The sequence below is a fragment of the Anolis carolinensis genome, chromosome 5, assembly GCF_035594765.1.
Source record: "Anolis carolinensis isolate JA03-04 chromosome 5, rAnoCar3.1.pri, whole genome shotgun sequence".
Classification (NCBI taxonomy): Eukaryota; Metazoa; Chordata; class Lepidosauria; order Squamata; family Dactyloidae; genus Anolis; species Anolis carolinensis.
Genome location: NC_085845.1, coordinates 97,664,139 through 97,682,386, shown reverse-complemented (window position 1 = coordinate 97,682,386; position 18,248 = coordinate 97,664,139). Strand labels below are relative to the sequence as shown.

The window sequence follows — 18,248 nt, the reverse complement described above, 5'->3', positions numbered from 1 at the left end:
ATCCTTCGGACCGTTGGAGGGCCGGACTATAGTTGGCCACCAAACAATAACAACAACAACAAAAAGAGCGTTGGAAGAGACCCTTTGGGCCATTTAGCCCGACTCCCTTTTGCCTTTGTGCACCAAAAGCACAAGCAAAGCACCCCTGACAGATGGCCTCCCAGCCTCAATGTTAATAATAATAATAATAATAATAATAATAATAATAATAATAATAATAATAATAAAAGAGGGTTGGAAGAGACCCTTTGGGCCATCGAATCCAATCCCCTTCTGTCTTTGTGCAACGAAAGCACATTCAAAGCACCCCTGACAGATGGCCACCCAGCCTCAATGTTAATAGCAATAATAATAATAATAATAATAATAATAATAATAATAATAATAATAGGGCTGGAAGAGACCATTTGGGCCATTGAGTCCAATCCCCTCCTGCCTTTGTGCACCAAAAGCACAAGCAAAGCACCCCTGAAAGATGGCCACCCAGCCTCAATGTTAATAATGATGATGATGATGATGGTTGTAAGAGAAGAAGAGACCCCTTGGGTCATTTAGCCCAACCCCCTTCTGCCCTTGTGCTGTGGGGGCCGGATAAATGGCTTCGATGGGCCGCATCCGGCCCCCGGGCCTTAGTTTGGGGACCCCTGTTTTAGACTGTTAAAACAGTTGTACCATATCTCATATAAATAGGACAATCTTTTGGATGTTTTCATTATTTTTATTAGAATATAGGTCAAATCCTCACCTACTTCCAAATATAAACCTACATAGGATTCAACTGATAGCTTCTTACAAATATTTATTATAAATAGCTTAACATAAAAACAACTAAATGCCATGTTCAAATACATAAATCAAGTTTTTTGTCTTCCTTTTGATGAAGAAGGAAATTCAAAAGAGTTGCATTATGCTAGAACCTAAACAGGACAGAATGTCCTTTCAGTCTCCTTATTGCCTTCAGAGCTGCCTGTAAACCACTTCTGGAGGGACCCAAAGCAAGCCTTTTGGGGAAGCTTTTTTTTTGGGGGGGGGGGGGGGGCTGTAGTAAGAAGGGAAGAACACAACCTCCCACTTCTGCTGGATTCTGTTGTTCTGCCAAACAGAAATGCAGCAGAGGATTCTGCCTTCATTTTTGGACAGATGAAGAGGAATGCATCTGAATATGCTACTTTGTGGTTTCTCTTCTGAATCAAGGACATTCATTATTAAGGAGTTCATGTTATTGTCATCTTGTACAAACTGGGACATTTTTTAAATTGCTGGAATTTTATAGGGATCATCCAAATATTAAAAGTGAGTTTTTTCTCTTCTCTAGAAAATTGCCTTTATGGTAGCATTAGGCTTGGTTACAACTGAATACTTGGAAGGTAAGAATGCTTTTATTACTTCAAAATATTGTCTGTTCTGTTGAAAAATAGATTTGAAAAATATATAATTACTTTGTTATTAAAAGTATTGGGGGAGTAATCCATCTCAACTGTCCTTTTTGTCAATGGAAAACTTTATCTGGATGTTTGGTAATATAATTTACATTGATTTTGGCATATATCCAGTTACAGAAACCAATTCAAAATCTAAGTGTCATGATTGCTGATCTCTGCAGAGGCCTAAGGGGAGGAAAGATATAATACATCAAGGGTAATATTACATTTGATGTATCTGTTTTCGTTTTAAGAAGTAGTAGCTACGGAGGAGGGTGATTTAGATCAGATCCATAATGTGGAGAAGTGATGTGGTTCCATCCTCTCTGCCAAATGTAATCCAAATGAAAATTCTCCTCAGAGCTTATGTCTACCAAAAAGGGAAGCATGGCTGTATTTTTTCATGGAGACTCTAGTACAAGGGCAAGGTTTAAAACAAATTTATCGCAGACCTGATCCTAATTCTCACCCCCCTCCAGCCCATCTTGTCCCCGCCAACAACTATTTTACATTAAAACCCTGAAATCCTAAGCATGATCATACATTCCATGTAATTTATCATTTGCCCCTTATGCAATGAGCCCTTGGCATCTGCAGGTGTTTGGTTCCCTCCATTATATACAATAGCATAGTAATATGGGCTTCAATAATAATATAATAGTATACTTTATATTCCTCTCTATCTCCCAGAGGGTACTCAGAGCGGATTACATGTACATATATAGCAAACATTCAATGTTGTTACACAATTGACAAAGAAAGACAGACAGTACATAAACAGAGGCAAGGCTTCCCTCTTTTTTCATTTCTGGCATCTGGAGGCTGTATTTCCACGCTGAGGAGCTTGTCACCCATGGACACCTTCCTGATCACCGGCATGTTTTTCAGGAGTGTCTTTTACCTCCCTGCCAAAGCAGTACCTATTTATCTATTCACATTGCTGTTTTCAAACTGCTAGGTAGGCAGAAGCTAGGTTGATGGCGGGAGCTCTGGCTTGAACTGCCGACCTTCCGGTCGGCAAGATCTTCTATAATTGGTGGTTTAGCCTGCCTAAGGTTTGATTTTTGGATTTTGTTTGATGGAGGGAATATATTCAAGCTGTGGATGGTTAAATCAATGCATATGGAGGGCTGACTACTTCTCTTTTCAAACACCCCTCAAATTTCTTTAAATGCGAAGTACACAGGAGAACATAACATTTCAAAAGCTACCGTATGCAGTGTAGGATTTCTTGCCATTCACTTTGAAGTTTGCTTGTCTTGCAAAAGAATCTTTTCATATTGTGGCAGAATTTTTGAAAATCATTTAATGCTTGGAGGAACAAAAATATAAAAGCAGTTCAAAAAAAAGTAGGACACCAGCATTCGTAATGTTTTAATGGCAATATATTGAAATGAATACTGGAAAGGAAGACATTTCTGTAATGAAGGAAGTACAAAAGTTAATTTCTAATTTATTTTATTTGTTGGATTTTTTTCATATCACGATTAGGGCTATGCCCTAATGTATTGAACAGTTCTGATTATAACTGTTGAAAATACCTGTAACCACCCGTTTGCCTCTTTTCCCTACATCAGTAGTTTTATCAAATGTTTCATTGTCCATAAATGATAAAAATAAAAGTAAACAAGCTAAATAACATTATAATAAATTTGGATCTACAAATTATTTTAGAACAGACAGTCCTAGATCTTTATGCAATCACATTGAAATTGTCAGTCCAATTGAAATTCCATGTTTTTCCCCAATTATATAAGAAAGGTAAAGAGAACTCCTCTTCGGGTTGGCCCTGGCATCAAGTGTTGAAAGATGTATTGCTAAGAATATGGAGAATTGTTTGTCATAGGGACATGAACGAAAGGTTATTAGATGGATTCATGTTGGTGAGCCCCAATTAGAATAGACCCATTCAATGCATTGTTGAATGCTAGGTCAACACAATGCTAAATCGTATTAGAACAGTGGACTAGCAACAAAATTCAGGCTCCTGTTCCTGAATCCTTTGATTTAATTAAAAGTGCCCTTAGAGTTAAAGTAATCTCCATCCCCATAGTTTTAAAATTGTAATTTGGTTTAAATAGCTGCATTAAATCACCCATGCTAGCTGAAAGGTGGAATAATATATAAATAAATTTAAGTATGATTTCCAAATTTGCCTAATATTTTCTAGCTCTCTTACTTATGTTACTTAGGGATTCCAGCAGTCACTGAACATGAATTCCAGAGCTTTCAAATATTATGTTTTTGAGTCAGTGTTCCATCCAGTTTGGATGACTATGAGGTTCTGCTGATTTGTAGTCCTTTTTCCAAATTATTTTTCAAATGCGATCAGGCAGATGCATTCAAGCTAAACATTGGAAATTAAGTTCTAAGTAAACTTAAGACTAAACAGTAGAATGTATTGGGTCAATGGAGTTGGAGCTAAACAATTTTCTTTTCAAATGAGCACACAAAAAGTATAAACATTCCCAATTTGATTACAGAAATTCAGAGCAAACGTCAGGAAAGAAAGAGACGAAGCACAGCCAATCCAGCCTATAGTGGTCTCTTAGAAACAGAGGTATGACTCTCATCTGGTTGGTTTTGTTTTCAGCTTTGCTTCTGGGCCCAAGGTGCCTTCCATATGGTAAAGGTGTTTAAGGTCAACATTTTGATTTAGGGCATTATTCCACTTCATAATCTCACTAGTGCTTTCTGAATTATAATATCTGGCCGCAGTTCATGGAAACAACAGATCTCTCTTTCCTCCTTCTTACACTGCATACCATATAATACGGACCTGGAGACCTCGAGATGATCAATTAACATGTGTCCTAGGACTCTAAAACATGGCAATCCACCAGAAATGGAAGGAGAAAAGAGAAGCTATATCCAAACTTTCTGCTTCTAGGGATGAACAAAGGCAGTGAATGAGACTGAGAGATCCACTGTAGAAAACATTCTTCCAAAAGCAGCAGGAATGATCTGGGTTGAAGGGAGATCCTTCTCTTAAGTAAAGGAAAAGTGGATAGGGCAGAATGCCTGTTCTTGTGTGAGTTATGCTGTCTTGTCCATCACTATGGAATTCAAAACCAAGAGTTGCAGCTGGTGATGTGAATATGAGAGATACTCTTTAGATACAGTAGAGTCTCACTAATCCAAGCTAAACGGGCCGGCAGAAGCTTGGATAAGCGAATATCTTGGATTATAAGGACTGATCAAGGAAAAGCCTATTAAACATCAAATTAGGTTATGATTTTACAAATTAAGCACCAAAACTTCATGTTATACAACAAATTTGACAGAAAAAGTAGTTCAATACGCAGTAATGTTATGTTGTAATTACTGTATTTACGAATTTAGCACCAAAATATCACGATATATTGGAAACATTGACTACAAAAATGGCTTGGATTATCCAGAGGCTTGGACAAGCGAGGCTTGGATTAGTGAGACTCTACTGTAGTTGAAATGACTGATCAAGGCACAATGTTAAACATATTGGTTTCAGATTTTCATTTTCCCCCCCAAATGGCAATGCAGAAGTACAAATTATTTACACTGTCTTTTTGCATGCTTCAGGTGTATCATATGAGAAAAAATGTAATAAATTTGAAATACGCCAACTTGAAATATTCCAGTTGTACATGTGTAAGTGATTAGCTTATCATAAACTGTCGTTTGTATTTGGAGGCTGATAGAAGAAAATCATTATGTAATTCTATTCGCATTATCACTTGGACTTTCTTCTCTTTTGTAGCGGAAACGTCTCGCATCAAATTATTTGAACAATCCCTTGTTCCTGACCACAAGAGGTAAACTCTTCAAATTACTGTGGGGAATATATGTTTGAATGAAAATTGCAACTCCTTTCTCACAAAGACTATGCCCCTGTGAAGGAAATGAAGTAGAAACAATAGAACAACACATTTTATTGAAGTGCTGTTATTATACAGTGCAACGTAGCCAACTTTTATATCCAATTTTGTCCCACATGACCGGCCATGCCCTGCAAGGGATTGTTAGATATCTTTTAGAGGACAAGTGCCACCGGGTGACACTCATAGTGACAAAATTCTTCGCAGTGGCAACAAGGCTGAGAAGCTAACCGCGGAGAGGGATAATACTTGAAACCATGTATATTCAATTTAAACAATGAGATGGGAGAATTTGTTAACAACTGTTTGTTCACTGATGGATCTATGGACTGTAATAAATGTTGTTGTTGTTGCTATTGTTTAATGAAAATTGTAGTAAATTGGATTCTCTAGAATTCTATATGAGTTAGTAAAATTATTTGGAATTTTGTAAAAGTCATGAAAGAAGAGAAAGAAGAACAACTAGTAGAAATCTTTTCATTCAAATATCTAGGCATGTGAAAAAAACCTCATGATCATATAAATGAATTATGTCGCACATAATCCATCCTGATTATGCTGATGCTAGTGTTTTTGACAAAATTTTCTATTTTCCCCATTTTTGCCATTATTGGATACATATCCCCTTCATTTTAAAATGAAAATTGCATATAACCACCACCTCATCATTGACAGCCCTCCTAATTGTATCCACTAAGCTATTTCAGAAAAAAGATATATCCCTCCTCTTGTGCAGTCCTACGTGCAATGCTTTGTATATCACATCTGATGTTGTTGTGTGTCATTGTATATGTTCAGTGTGCACAAATAAAAGTAGGAATGATATACAAACAAGGAATACAACACAATAAGGAAAAATATTGAACTGTTCAAAATGACACGGATAGCCTTAGAGATGGGCTTCATGGTGAAAACTGTATTCACCTGATACCCAGTGCTGGCATAACACAACATTCTTGAGGATTTAAATTTAATTCTGTTCCTTGAGGACTTAAATATTAATCAAAATATTAATCTTTTACTCACAAATTTTGAGAAAATTCAGGTTACTCTACATGTGCCTGCAATCTGAGTCAATTTTGCTGTTGAGCAGGCAAATGGGGTTTTAGGCGGATGGGTAGCATAAGTAGATGGGAGGTCCCCTGATCTTTCCCACCGAGATGCTCTCTTTCCAGTTAGCTTTTTGTGTGGATACTGGTATTAGCACACCTCCATCTATCAGTGTTACAACACCAGCCACTTCGCTTTGCTTTATAGGGTGACCAGTGCCCTATTGAGGCATCAAATAAAATGGAGACATTTATGTATTAATATATGTGCATGTACGAGGAGAGTACCCCCCACCCACAAAGCAGCGTGTCAGAAAATAATGTTAAGTATAAATCACATGATTATTGTCCACTGCCTTTTAAGTGAGCTTGCATAGGGGAAACGTTTGGTGAGTAATACTGCTCCCAATTCCATTTAAAATTGTTTTGTATGTGGCATAAAGACATCACTATAGACCAGGAGAATGAGAATTAAAGATTTTTTTTACCTGTGTAGACAACATCAAAATAGCTGTAACTTTTCTCTTAACACAGACTAGCTGAAGTCACGACAGATTAGGCATTTAATCTCACTGCTACTAACATGTGTTCTGCATTTTTTCATAATGCTAGCAAATGAGGATCCATGTTGGAAGGTACGTTTGCTAACCATCATCTGTTCATATTGCCTCTTCATTGCATACTGAAATGTGTCTTATTTATTAGTAGAATGTCACAGCTGTTACATTGCTGCTGCTGTGGTAGGAGTACAGAAGACACGTGCCACTTTCCCTCTACAGTATTTATCTCAAACAGAAGCTAGAAGATATGGAGTAATAGTTGTTAGACTAACTGGTAGTTATACAGTAGAGTCTCACTTATCCAACACTCGCTTATCCAACGTTCTGGATTATCCAACACATTTTTGTAGTCAATGTTTTCAATACGTCGTGATATTTTGGTGCTAAATTCATAAATACAGTAATTACTACATAGGATTACTGTGTATTGAATGACCTTTTCTGTCAAATTTGTTGTATAACATGATGTTTTGTGCTTAATTTGTATAATCATTACCTAATTTGATGTTTAATAGGCTTTTCCTTAATCCCTCCTTATTATCCAACATATTCGTTTATCCAACATTCTGCCGGCCTGTTTATGTTGGATAAGTGAGACTCTACTGTATTACATATTACTTGTGAAATGTTCTATGAAATGATGATAATGATGATGATTTTACATTTATTACCCGGCTCTCCCTGTGGCTCGAGATGGGGTATAACATTGTTAAAACAAGAGATAAAACACTCTTAAAACACATCCAACACAATACACAGAGTTAAAAGACAAGTTTAAATCCACTGATGAGATGCAGATTAAAATTTACAAGTTAAAATTGACTGGGTAGATCTATTGGAGGAGATGGGTGTCCAGTTGCATTTTAAATTCCAACAGCAGATTTAGCTGTCCCAACTATTCTGGCAGGTCATTCCATATTCTTGAGGCGGCCGATAAAAAAGATCCTCTGAGTGACAGTAACCAGTCTGGCTGGCTGGAGTAAGAATCTCCTAGAGGAGAGGACCTCAGTGTCCAAAGGGGTGGATTGTATGGGAGAAAGTGACCCTGTAGGTAACCTGGACCCAAACCATGTAGAGCTTTAAAGGTCAAAACCAACATCTTGTACTTTGCCCAGAAACGAATTGCCAAGCAGTGGAGTGAAAAGATCAATGGACACTCCTGCTTTTTCTCTTAGAATGATGTCAGCCATGAGGATTACTGTTCAGCATGCAAGCATGGTGCCAATCTGCAACCCTGTGGGACTTGTACAAGAGCCTATCACCTCAACTGCTTGGACCCACCTTTGAAGACTGCCCCCAAAGGAGTCTGGGTTTGTCCTAAGTGCCAAGAAAAGGTGAGCCAACATTTAGACCACAGGTCTCAACTAAAATCTTAGGTATGAGTTGCATGCAAAGTGGATAATGTGGATAAAGTTGATGCGAAGACTTATAATATTCATGTCTCAGAAACTGTATTACTCTAATCTAGTTAATTAGTCATTGTCATAAACCTTTTTTCTACTTCAAAGGAAATCATGTTATGAAAGTCCATTGGTAATTCAAGGCTGGGAAGAAAGGGCAGGAACTGATAACAAACAACACTGATAGTAACTCTTCTAACATTAGAAATCATCACCTGGAAATAGAGTAGGAAAAGGGGGTGAGAAGGAGAGGCTTTGCCGGGGGATATTTACAATGCTTTCATGCACAAAGCTCAAAAGTAACATTCTTTTTTCTTCGTGTACTCTGTGAATGCACACTAATGGAGAGGCTGCGCCTGCGCAGGTCCCAACGGAAACTCTTCCCAAGCTGAAGTTTAAATTTTGGCGGTAGCCACGCCCCTCCGTCCCCGGAGGGCATATAAGGCAGCCCTCGGCGTCTCCTCCCCAGTTCCTTTTTTTCCGCCGCAAGGTTCACTTCGGATTCTCATGTCTACGACTCGCTTCAAGCGCTGCACTCAGTGTGCCGCTAAAATTCCTGATTCCGACGGCCACGCCAAGTGCCTCTACTGCCTCGGAGAGGCACATGTTGTCGGTACCTGCCGTTTCTGCCTGGCCCTAACGGCTCAGGCTAGAAAGAATAGAGCCGCGAGGCTTAGAGCGGCGCTCTACGAAAAATCGCTTGCCCCTGAACCCGCTCCGTCGACTTCGGGCACGAAGCCGCCGCTTAATCCGGGTTCGATGTCGGCTTCAACAGCTAAAGCCCCTTCGGTCTCGTCTAAGGCGTCCAGAGCCTCCAGATCGTCTAAGGCCGCTAAACCACCGTGCACACTCACCACGGCTACGGTGTCGACACGTTCTGGTCGGGTCGGCCCTTCCTCGACATCGAGCTCGGTGGCTTCCGTATCTTCGGCCCGATCCCATCTTGGGGCTCCTCCGTCGACCTCTGCGATGAAGATCGCCCTTAAAAGGGCTCACGAGGAAGCTCGTCGGTCCCAATCCGACTCAGCGATGGTCCCTCCCACGCCGGGAAAATCCCTGAGGGTTCCATCAAAACAACCACTCGCTAAGAAGAGGGCTACCCAACGTTCTTCCTCTTCTGCTTCCTCCAAGATGGACGTCCTTTCTTCGGCGACTTCTTCTAGAAGGTCCTCTCCGATCGCTCCTGCTCAGCGACCTCGCCAAACTTCTCCTCAACAACTTTCTGATGGCGAGTTGCAGGACTCACCCCACCACTCCACTCAGACAGTGGTCAGGGTGCCTTCTCCTCGACCTGCTGTCTCTCATCGTCCGTCTCGCCAGCAGCTTTTTCCCCCGACCTCGACACCGGAAAGGGGTAGGCAGACCACTCGCCTGGCTCGAGCGGCCCAGGCTTCGGCCTCCAAAGATACTCGCCCACAGATGGCTTCTGCTCCTGAGGCTTTGCCGCCACCAGAGACTGTGTTGTCATCTCCCCCCCAGTCCCCTCAAGGGGCTGGGGACGATGAGATCGATATAGATCGCCCTGATTCCGCTCTCTCGGCCTCGGTGGTATCCTTAGGCCTTGATCTCTCTCCTCCTCATGACGCCTATGAGGTGGACCCTCCTTCGCCTACCGACAACATTCGGGCTTTCTCCGAACAAATGATTAGAATGGCCGACGCCCTGGGTCTAGAAATCAAACAGACTTCCAAGGCAGTTACTGACCCAGTCTTCAAACGGGTCCAAGCCCAGGCCCCTCCAGCCACGCTGTTGCCATTTTTGCCTTATCTCCTAGATGTCATCCAATCTTCGTGGAAGACTCCTTCCTCGATCCCTCCTACCTCGAAGAGAATCGAGTCTTGGTATCGTACAGATGACGACACTTTAGAATGGCTTAAACACCATCCCGACCCGAACTCCATGGTCGTTAAAGCTTCTCAGTCTTCCGGCCGTGAATCCACTACCCCTGCAGACAGAGAGGGCAAGAGGTTCGATGCGGTCGGTCGAAAGCTCTATTCCGGAGCTCTCCTACTCTGTAGAATGGCGAACTATGGGGCTTGTATGGGGGCATACCAGCAGATCCTTTGGGAGAAAGCTCAGCCCTTCTTCTCTAAATTGTCGGATGAAGACCGGTCCGTCATGTCCACCCTCCAACAAGAGGCCGATTCGTTAGCGCATCATCAAATCCAGATGGCTAAGCATACGGGCGACACGGCCGGCAAGATGATTGCTCACGCCATTGCTATTCGTCGCCACGCCTGGCTGAGATCTTCCGGTCTGTCTTCCTCCTCAAGGCAGGTCATCGAAGACCTCCCCTTCGACGCCATGGGCCTCTTTAACTCTGGCACCGACGACAAACTAAAAACCAACCACGACTTCAAAGTTCTGGCCACTAAATGCGGCGATCAACCCCAGGTTCACCGCACCAAGTGGTTTCCTCAACGCTTTCGACGCTTCCCGCCTCCTTCTTACCGCCATCAATCCTTCCGGCGTCCCTCGGTATCAAACAACCAAAGTCGCCAGCAACCCCGTCGGGCCGCTCAGCCACAAAGACAACGCGGCCGAGCCACCCCCACTGCTGCTCAACCTCTCCGGCGTTCCTGACGCCATCTCTCTTTCCAAAGACTCTTTCTTCGGTACCGATGCAGCTCTCATGCCTCCACACCCCTCCCCTTCACCAAATCAGCCTCATGGTCTCTTTCTAGACCGCCTGGCTCCCTTCTTTCACCGGTGGAAATCTATTACTTCAGATGCCTGGGTTCTCAAAATTGTCCAAGAAGGCTATGCCTTGGAATTCGAAGAACTCCCGCCCACGGGTCAAGTCCTTCTCTCCAACCCCTCTCAAGAAATTCTCGCAGAGGTCGACGCCCTTCTCGCCAAAGGGGCTATTCGGCCTTCTCCATCGGTACAGGACCCTCAAGGCTTCTTCTCCAGATACTTTACGGTCCCGAAGAGGGGTGGGGGCCTCCGCCCAATTCTGGACTTACGCATGCTCAATGTCTTTATACGTCCAACCAAGTTCAGGATGGTCTCCATCGCCTCCATCCTCCCGATGCTTCAACGCGGAGACTACTTCGTGTCTATAGACCTTCGAGACGCCTATTTCCACGTGGCGATTCGAGAAAACCACAGACGCTTCCTCTCTTTCAAAGTTCTCGACCAGACCTACCAGTTCACCGTTTTACCCTTTGGCCTCGCTACGGCCCCAAGGGTCTTTACCAAAGTCGTCGCTGTCGTGGCTGCCCACCTCCGGCTCCAAGGGATCACAGTCTTTCCATATCTAGACGACTGGCTTCTGGTCGAATCCGACCCTGCCCTTCTCCGACGTCACGTCGACTACACCCTCCGTCTTCTAGAATCTCTCGGTCTTCAATTAAACCACGACAAATCTCACCTCACCCCGTCGAACAAGATCTGCTTCATCGGTGCCCTGTTCGACTCAATTGCTCAAACTGTCTCCCTTCCGTTCGACAGGTTTCTAGCTCTTCGCCAACAAATCATTTTCTGCGAGACCCACCGGAGGGTTCGGGCTCGATCCATCCAGGTTCTGCTCGGCCACATGGCCTCCACAGTCTTCACGACCCCGTTCGCCAGGCTTCATCTCCGGCCTCTTCAAAGGTGGTTCATAGACGCTTTCAAGCCATTCCGCCACCCCAACTCGAGGTTTCTCTCGGTCCCGCCTCACGCTCGTCGGTCGCTTCTCTGGTGGAAGTCCCTCTCCAACGTTTGCAGGGGTCTGCCGTTCCACCCGATCCCTCCCTCCACTACCATAACCACGGACTCATCCAACTTCGGCTGGGGAGCCCACATGAAGGGTCTCACTGTTCGGGGCCTTTGGTCTCCCTCCGAGAAGGCAAATCACATAAACTTTCTCGAACTCCTTGCTATCTTCAAGGCTCTGAGAGCCTTCTCACGCCTGATCTCCCAGACATCTGTACTCATTCAGTCAGACAACACGGTAGCAGTCTTTTACATCAACAAACAGGGTGGCACGGGTTCAAGGAAGCTGATGCTCCTCTCCTCCCAGCTGTGGCATTGGTGCATAGCCCGCAACATCCAAATCTCGGCGATTCACCTTCCCGGGATCCAGAACAACTTGGCAGACGCCCTCAGCAGGATGACGACTTCCTCCCACGAGTGGATGCTCGACCCCGAGACTCTTCTTTCTCTTTTTCTCAAGTGGGGCTTCCCCACTCTAGACCTTTTCGCTTCTCCCGAGAACGCTCAACTGCCCCGATACGGGGCAAGACTCCCCCCGTCCTCCTCTCCAGGCTGCCTGGGAGACGCCTTTCTTCTGGACTGGTCGGCGGAACCGATCTATCTCTTTCCGCCCTTTCCTCTGATACCGAAGGTCCTGCAGAAACTCCGGTCGGTACCTACGTCGGCGATCCTGATAGCTCCAGCCTGGCCTCGTCAATCTTGGTTCCCGGCTCTTCTTCATCTCTCCAAGGCGACCTTCTTCACTCTACCTCTTCTGCCACACCTCTTATCCAGGGAGAACGGCCAGATCCTCCACCCGGATCTCCCCTCTCTACATCTCACTGCTTGGAGGATTCTCGCCTGACCTCCCTCCCGCAAAACCTACAGGAGGTCCTCCGCGCAGCTCACAAACCGGCTACAACCAGGGCCTACACTTATAAAGTCTCTCGCTTTCGCTCCTTTCTTCGCTCCCGAGGAATTACTGTTTTCCCAACCTCGGTACCGATTGTGCTGGACTTCCTTATGTCTCTGGCAGACCAAAAACTTTCTCTTGCTTCTATGAAATCTTACCTGGCCGCTCTATCCTGGTGTTTTCAACAACATGGTAGACCATCTCTATTCTCCGACCACCTTGTCAAGACCTTCTTGAAAGGATACAACAACATCTGCCCACCGACTCAACCTCCTACTCCAGGGTGGAACCTCGAGCTTGTACTTTCCCAGCTTACTGCCTCCCCCTTTGAACCGCTGGCTTCGACCGACCTACGTCTCCTTTCTTGGAAAGTTGCCTTCTTGGTGGCCATAACCTCAGCGCGCAGACCCTCGGAGCTGGCGGCCCTTCGGGTCGATGAACCCTACCTCCGCTTTCATCACGACCGCGCCGTTCTCCGTCCGGACATCACCTTCCTTCCCAAGGTGGTCTCTGCTTTTCACCTTAACCAGGACATTGTCCTTCCCGCTTTCTTCCCAGACCCCTCGTCTCCCCTTGAGCGGAGACTGCACCTCCTTGATGTGCGTAGAGCACTTCTGTTCTACCGGGACCGTACTAAGGTCATTCGAAAGACCCCAAAACTTTTTGTGGCCCATGCCCCAGATAAACTGGGCAATCCTATTTCTTCTCAAAGACTCTCACACTGGATTGCTCAGGCCATTGAACTGGCCTATGAACTAGCCAAAAGACCTCCTCCCCCGTCGGTTCGCCCGCGTTCGACGAGAGGTCTCTCCACGTCGACTGCCTTCCTAAGGGGCATTTCCCTGGACTCCATCTGCAAGGCAGCGATCTGGTCTAACCCCCTTACATTTGTGTCTCACTACAGGTTAGACCAAAAAACTTTGAAGGATGCCGCCTTTGCTAGGGCGGTTTTATCCTCATGCTTGTCCTAACCTTCTGCATTTATGACTTCTATGTGGGTGCTTTTTTCTCATGCGACCCTCTTGTTGTTTTTTCCTGTTTGGTACATGTTTGCACTACTCTCCTGATGATCCGTGCCTTATTGCTACTGCCTTCCCCCTCAGGGGAATGATGTTCTCCTGTTTTTTTTTTTCACATGTGCTCTTAAAGGGTTATATCATGCCTGACCGAACTGCTTTCGGTGTTTGGCGTGTGTTTGATGCAATACCTTAATGGGTCCTTGGACCAGGGTTTCTTTGATGTTTTCATGTTTAATAAACATATGTTTGGACAGTTTTCTCGTTGTCAGGGTTTGCTTAGCCCGCCTCCGAGACCTAAGCTTGCTAGTCTCCATTAGTGTGCATTCACAGAGTACACGAAGAAAAAGGACAGGTTGCTTACCTGTAACCATGTTTCTTCGAGTGTACTCTGTGAATTCACACAAGCCCGCCCTTCCTTCCCCTCTGGCAAACCCTCTTCCTTTCTCGTTGCCTTTGCGGCGTAGGAACTGGGGAGGAGACGCCGAGGGCTGCCTTATATGCCCTCCGGGGACGGAGGGGCGTGGCTACCGCCAAAATTTAAACTTCAGCTTGGGAAGAGTTTCCGTTGGGACCTGCGCAGGCGCAGCCTCTCCATTAGTGTGAATTCACAGAGTACACTCGAAGAAACATGGTTACAGGTAAGCAACCTGTCCTTTCATTCTGTACTCATCCGGAAATAACACAATCTGCTTTGTGAGTGGATTTCAACCCAATGATCTGCAGTTCAAGACAGTCATCTCTTTACCTCAGCAAAAACAAATAGTCATCACTAACTTTGTTACAGTGATAACTGTGGCACTGTAACAGTGTCACAGTTCGAGGCCCGCTTGGAGCCTATGTTTGTCTTGTCTTTGTTCTATGTTAAAAGGCATTGAATGTTTGCCTATATGTGTAATGTGATCCGCCCTGAGTCCCCTTCGGGGTGAGAAGGGTGGAATATAAATGCTGTAAATAAATAAATAACAGTAATCACTTTACTTTCAGTGATAATTTTGCTAGGTTAAGTTGGGGAAGTTATTCTTTTAGTTCATTCTACCCACAGAATGGTACAGTAAGCCTTTAATATGCCCCGCTAACAAAGGACTGAGGAGGAATACAGTAGGTTTTCAGTCAATTTATTTCTGGAGGTTGTTGCTGGGGTTTTATTTGGGGAACATCTTCTCTGGTGGTGGTTTGTGCAACAAGCAGATTTTTTTTTACCTTGAATTCATAGAGAAAATGTTTTTAGGAACTATAATCCACATGTATGGAGCAGGAAGCCACCTTCAGCAATCACAGATAATGGGAGAAATTCATCTTTAATCATAAAAACAATTTACTAGTACAGAGCAGGTTAAGCTAATGTGTGTTGAAATGACTGTGCTACTACAAACCTGACCATGTGTAGGAATCCCATCAGTATAAAACTGGTTACCCTCTAAGACTTATGCATTTTATCTAAATATATTTCTGTGCTATCTCTTTTGTAAATGATATGTTGCTACATTATTATTATATAGGGGGTTGCAGAGAGACTAAAATTAAAAAAACTCTTTGTCTAAAATGGCTTTAAATGCCATTTAAAAGTAAAAATGTAAAAGTAACTTACAAGTAACTTCGTTGCCAGTTAGTTTGTTTTTACATGTAATTTGTTATTCTCCCACTAACAAAGGAAGATAATGTGTTACCCGTAATGTTACTTGAGACACTCTGAACTCTGATTGATAAATGTATTGAGGGGCTGTATGTATTTTGATGTCTCCAAATCCCTTGTGCTTGAGTGCATGGTTTTTCCATCAATGGAGATCACAACTATTCGACCTCATCATTGTGTTCATAGTCGATTTATCCTGAAGTGACTTAAAAAAAATTAGCTTCTTTGTAATGAGTTCAGCTAGTGCTCAAGCGCCAGAAACAGTGTGCCACCAGGTCTATACTTGAAACTTTAGCAGTTGAACAGAAGCTGACATGTTTTTGCTCCACTGGCATAGTTTTAAAGCACCCAGGGCCATCATCCCATGATAAAGCAGGAGAGTTTAGAGCAGATATGGGCAAACCCTGGCACGTGGGCTGGGTGCAGCCTCTTGGGTTCTTTTCTTAGGCCCTCCTCTCTCTCACCTTTTCTGAGAGGAAGGCTGGGCCATTCACATGTGGCCTCAGCACCAGCCCCAGGCAGGGTCTCTTCCTGGCCTGCGCCTTGGCTTCCACTGCCATCGGACTCAGCTGCTCCCTGCCTGCTCACTCTCTTTCTTCTGGGTCTCCACACCTGGCGATGAGGAGGTTAGCTCTTTCACTTCCTCTGCTGGCCCCAAGGAGCGTATCTTCAGGAGGCAGCCCACTCTACTTCTCAAAGGAGAGCAGGAGCAGACGGGAAGAGAACGAGAGCCCTGAGCAGCCCATATGGAGAGGAGGATTTGACATGTCCTGCAGGCACACATGGCTGCCATGGGCTATCCTTCCCTTCCCTTCTCTCCTTTGGAGCACTATGAGCCTTTGGAGCAGCAGGAGTAGTCATTAGAATAAAGATGGATATCTTTTTCTGAAAAATAATGTCTTGGGGAGTCTTACAAAGATACACATAACCTAAAGATAATAATAACTATAATCTAAAGCAATAACTTGTGACTTAGACATGCCCTTGAATTGTTCACATCTGTTATTCCCTGAAACCTGCAGGTGTTAAAGAAAGAGGAAAACATGCCTTGGACTGGAACTCTCGCTATCGTTCAGTCCTATGTTACTCACAAAACAGGTATGTGCTGGAGTGTGATGGATTATAAGAAATGATTTCTCAAGTGTCGGCAACTTCAGAATTGGAATAGCCTCAGGGGGTGGATTGCAAGCATCTTAGACGAAGCCATCATCACAAGACATGAGTACCTGTCTGGCCAGAGTTCGCTGATTACTATTCTCACACATTATCTAAATGAGAGTTTGCATGCTTGGATGCAGTCCAATCATTTCTTAGCAGACTTTATGTTTTTCATTTCTGCTTTAGAAAAGAGAAACGGGAGGGCAGCCTGTTAACCTGCATATACGATGGCAATTTGATCATATAGGAGACTTCTGCTCAGTAATGACTTTGCTCTTTTGTGCTTTGTCCTAGTCTGAACAATGCTCCAGAGAGCAGCGTTTAACTTTTCCCATTCAAATGAATGACAGTCATTAATTCCTAGGGTAGGACATATAAAGCATTCTTCTCAGGGACATGGCTGAAGTAAAATCAAGTCTTCCTTTCAGTTTTGTGTCCAATGCAGTCCTCCATTTTCTCATTGAGGTCAGCTCACATTTGGCTTGTGAGCAATAGGTACATTGTTCTGTCTATTCCGGATACTGGGCAGCTTGACTTTGGCTTAGATATTACTGGCATGAAGACAGTTACAGTACAAAGGACATGAAACCTTGTTTATCCCTACCTTCTGGGCACAGTGCAACAGCCCCAACCCAGGGATGGATATTCCACTGTGTTTATAAAATCCTTTGCTGTATCTCCTTCAAGGTGAATTATTCATATTTTAGGCATAATTGGTCATTTACTTAATATGTTCAAAAGTAATAGCAAGAACGTCTTTTAAAAAACTATGATTTATAACAGGAGTGTCAAATCCATTTTCACCAAGAGCCACATCAACTTTATGGTTGTCATCAAAGGACTAATTGTAAAACTGTATAAATATTGCCCTGGCATGGAAAGTCTCATGTACCACGTGAAATGACATGGGCCAGATTTTGACTGTGGGCCTTGGGTTTGACACGTGTGGCTTAGAACAAATGGAAGAAAGGAGAAAGCATCAGTCATGCTCCACTATAGCACTTTTCACTTGTTCATCATTCTGTTGCTTTTGTTTCACAGTCAAAGAAGAGCAGAAGAGGAAATTATTGAAGAGGAACAGTGAATTGAGGGGAGAACACAGGCAGCTAGAAGATAAAGAATGCCACCTCAATAATGCAGTGAAGGTATACGGCTTGACCTATATGTTAGCTTGTGAAATTGGTTACTCATGGGTAATGTTTGAAATCGTGTGGCATTACCAATGTTACAATTACATGTAAACAAATCTCATGTTTTTCTCTAAATTTAGACAGTGACAGAAAGAATGTCTACTACAGTGGTTCTGAACCTGAGTCCCCAGATGTTTTGCCCTACAGCTCCCAGAAATTCCAGCCAGTTTACTAGCTGTTAGGTAATTTCTGGGAGTTGGAGGCCAAACTCCCAGAAGGGGACCTAGGGATCCACAGGTTGAGAACCACTAGTCTACTACTTGAAGGCGCTTTAAGAAGTTTGCTTCAATTCAGTACAGCTAGTTGTGTTTAAACACTTTCATTTCAGTAGGACTACCACTGTACTAGATTGCATGGTAGAGAAATTTCT

At 43.7% G+C, this 18,248-nt stretch overlaps 2 protein-coding genes across 5 annotated transcripts in view; one reads left to right on the top strand and one right to left on the bottom strand.

The window, feature by feature from the left end:
• Positions 1–18,248, bottom strand: part of LOC100556446 (proline-rich protein 5) — a 224,284-nt gene that overhangs the window by 43,429 nt on the left and 162,607 nt on the right. The window lies entirely within an intron of this gene.
• phf21b (PHD finger protein 21B) overlaps positions 1–18,248 on the top strand; it is a 225,715-nt gene that overhangs the window by 200,397 nt on the left and 7,070 nt on the right. For all 4 annotated transcript variants that reach the window (XM_062981958.1, XM_062981956.1, XM_062981955.1 and 1 more), the window contains 7 exons: positions 1,316–1,367; positions 3,905–3,981; positions 5,161–5,215; positions 6,940–6,962; positions 8,063–8,221; positions 16,553–16,628; positions 17,730–17,833. In XM_062981958.1, the coding sequence (XP_062838028.1) occupies positions 1,316–1,367; positions 3,905–3,981; positions 5,161–5,215; positions 6,940–6,962; positions 8,063–8,221; positions 16,553–16,628; positions 17,730–17,833 (546 nt within the window). The remainder of the gene's footprint in view (positions 1–1,315; positions 1,368–3,904; positions 3,982–5,160; positions 5,216–6,939; positions 6,963–8,062; positions 8,222–16,552; positions 16,629–17,729; positions 17,834–18,248) is intronic.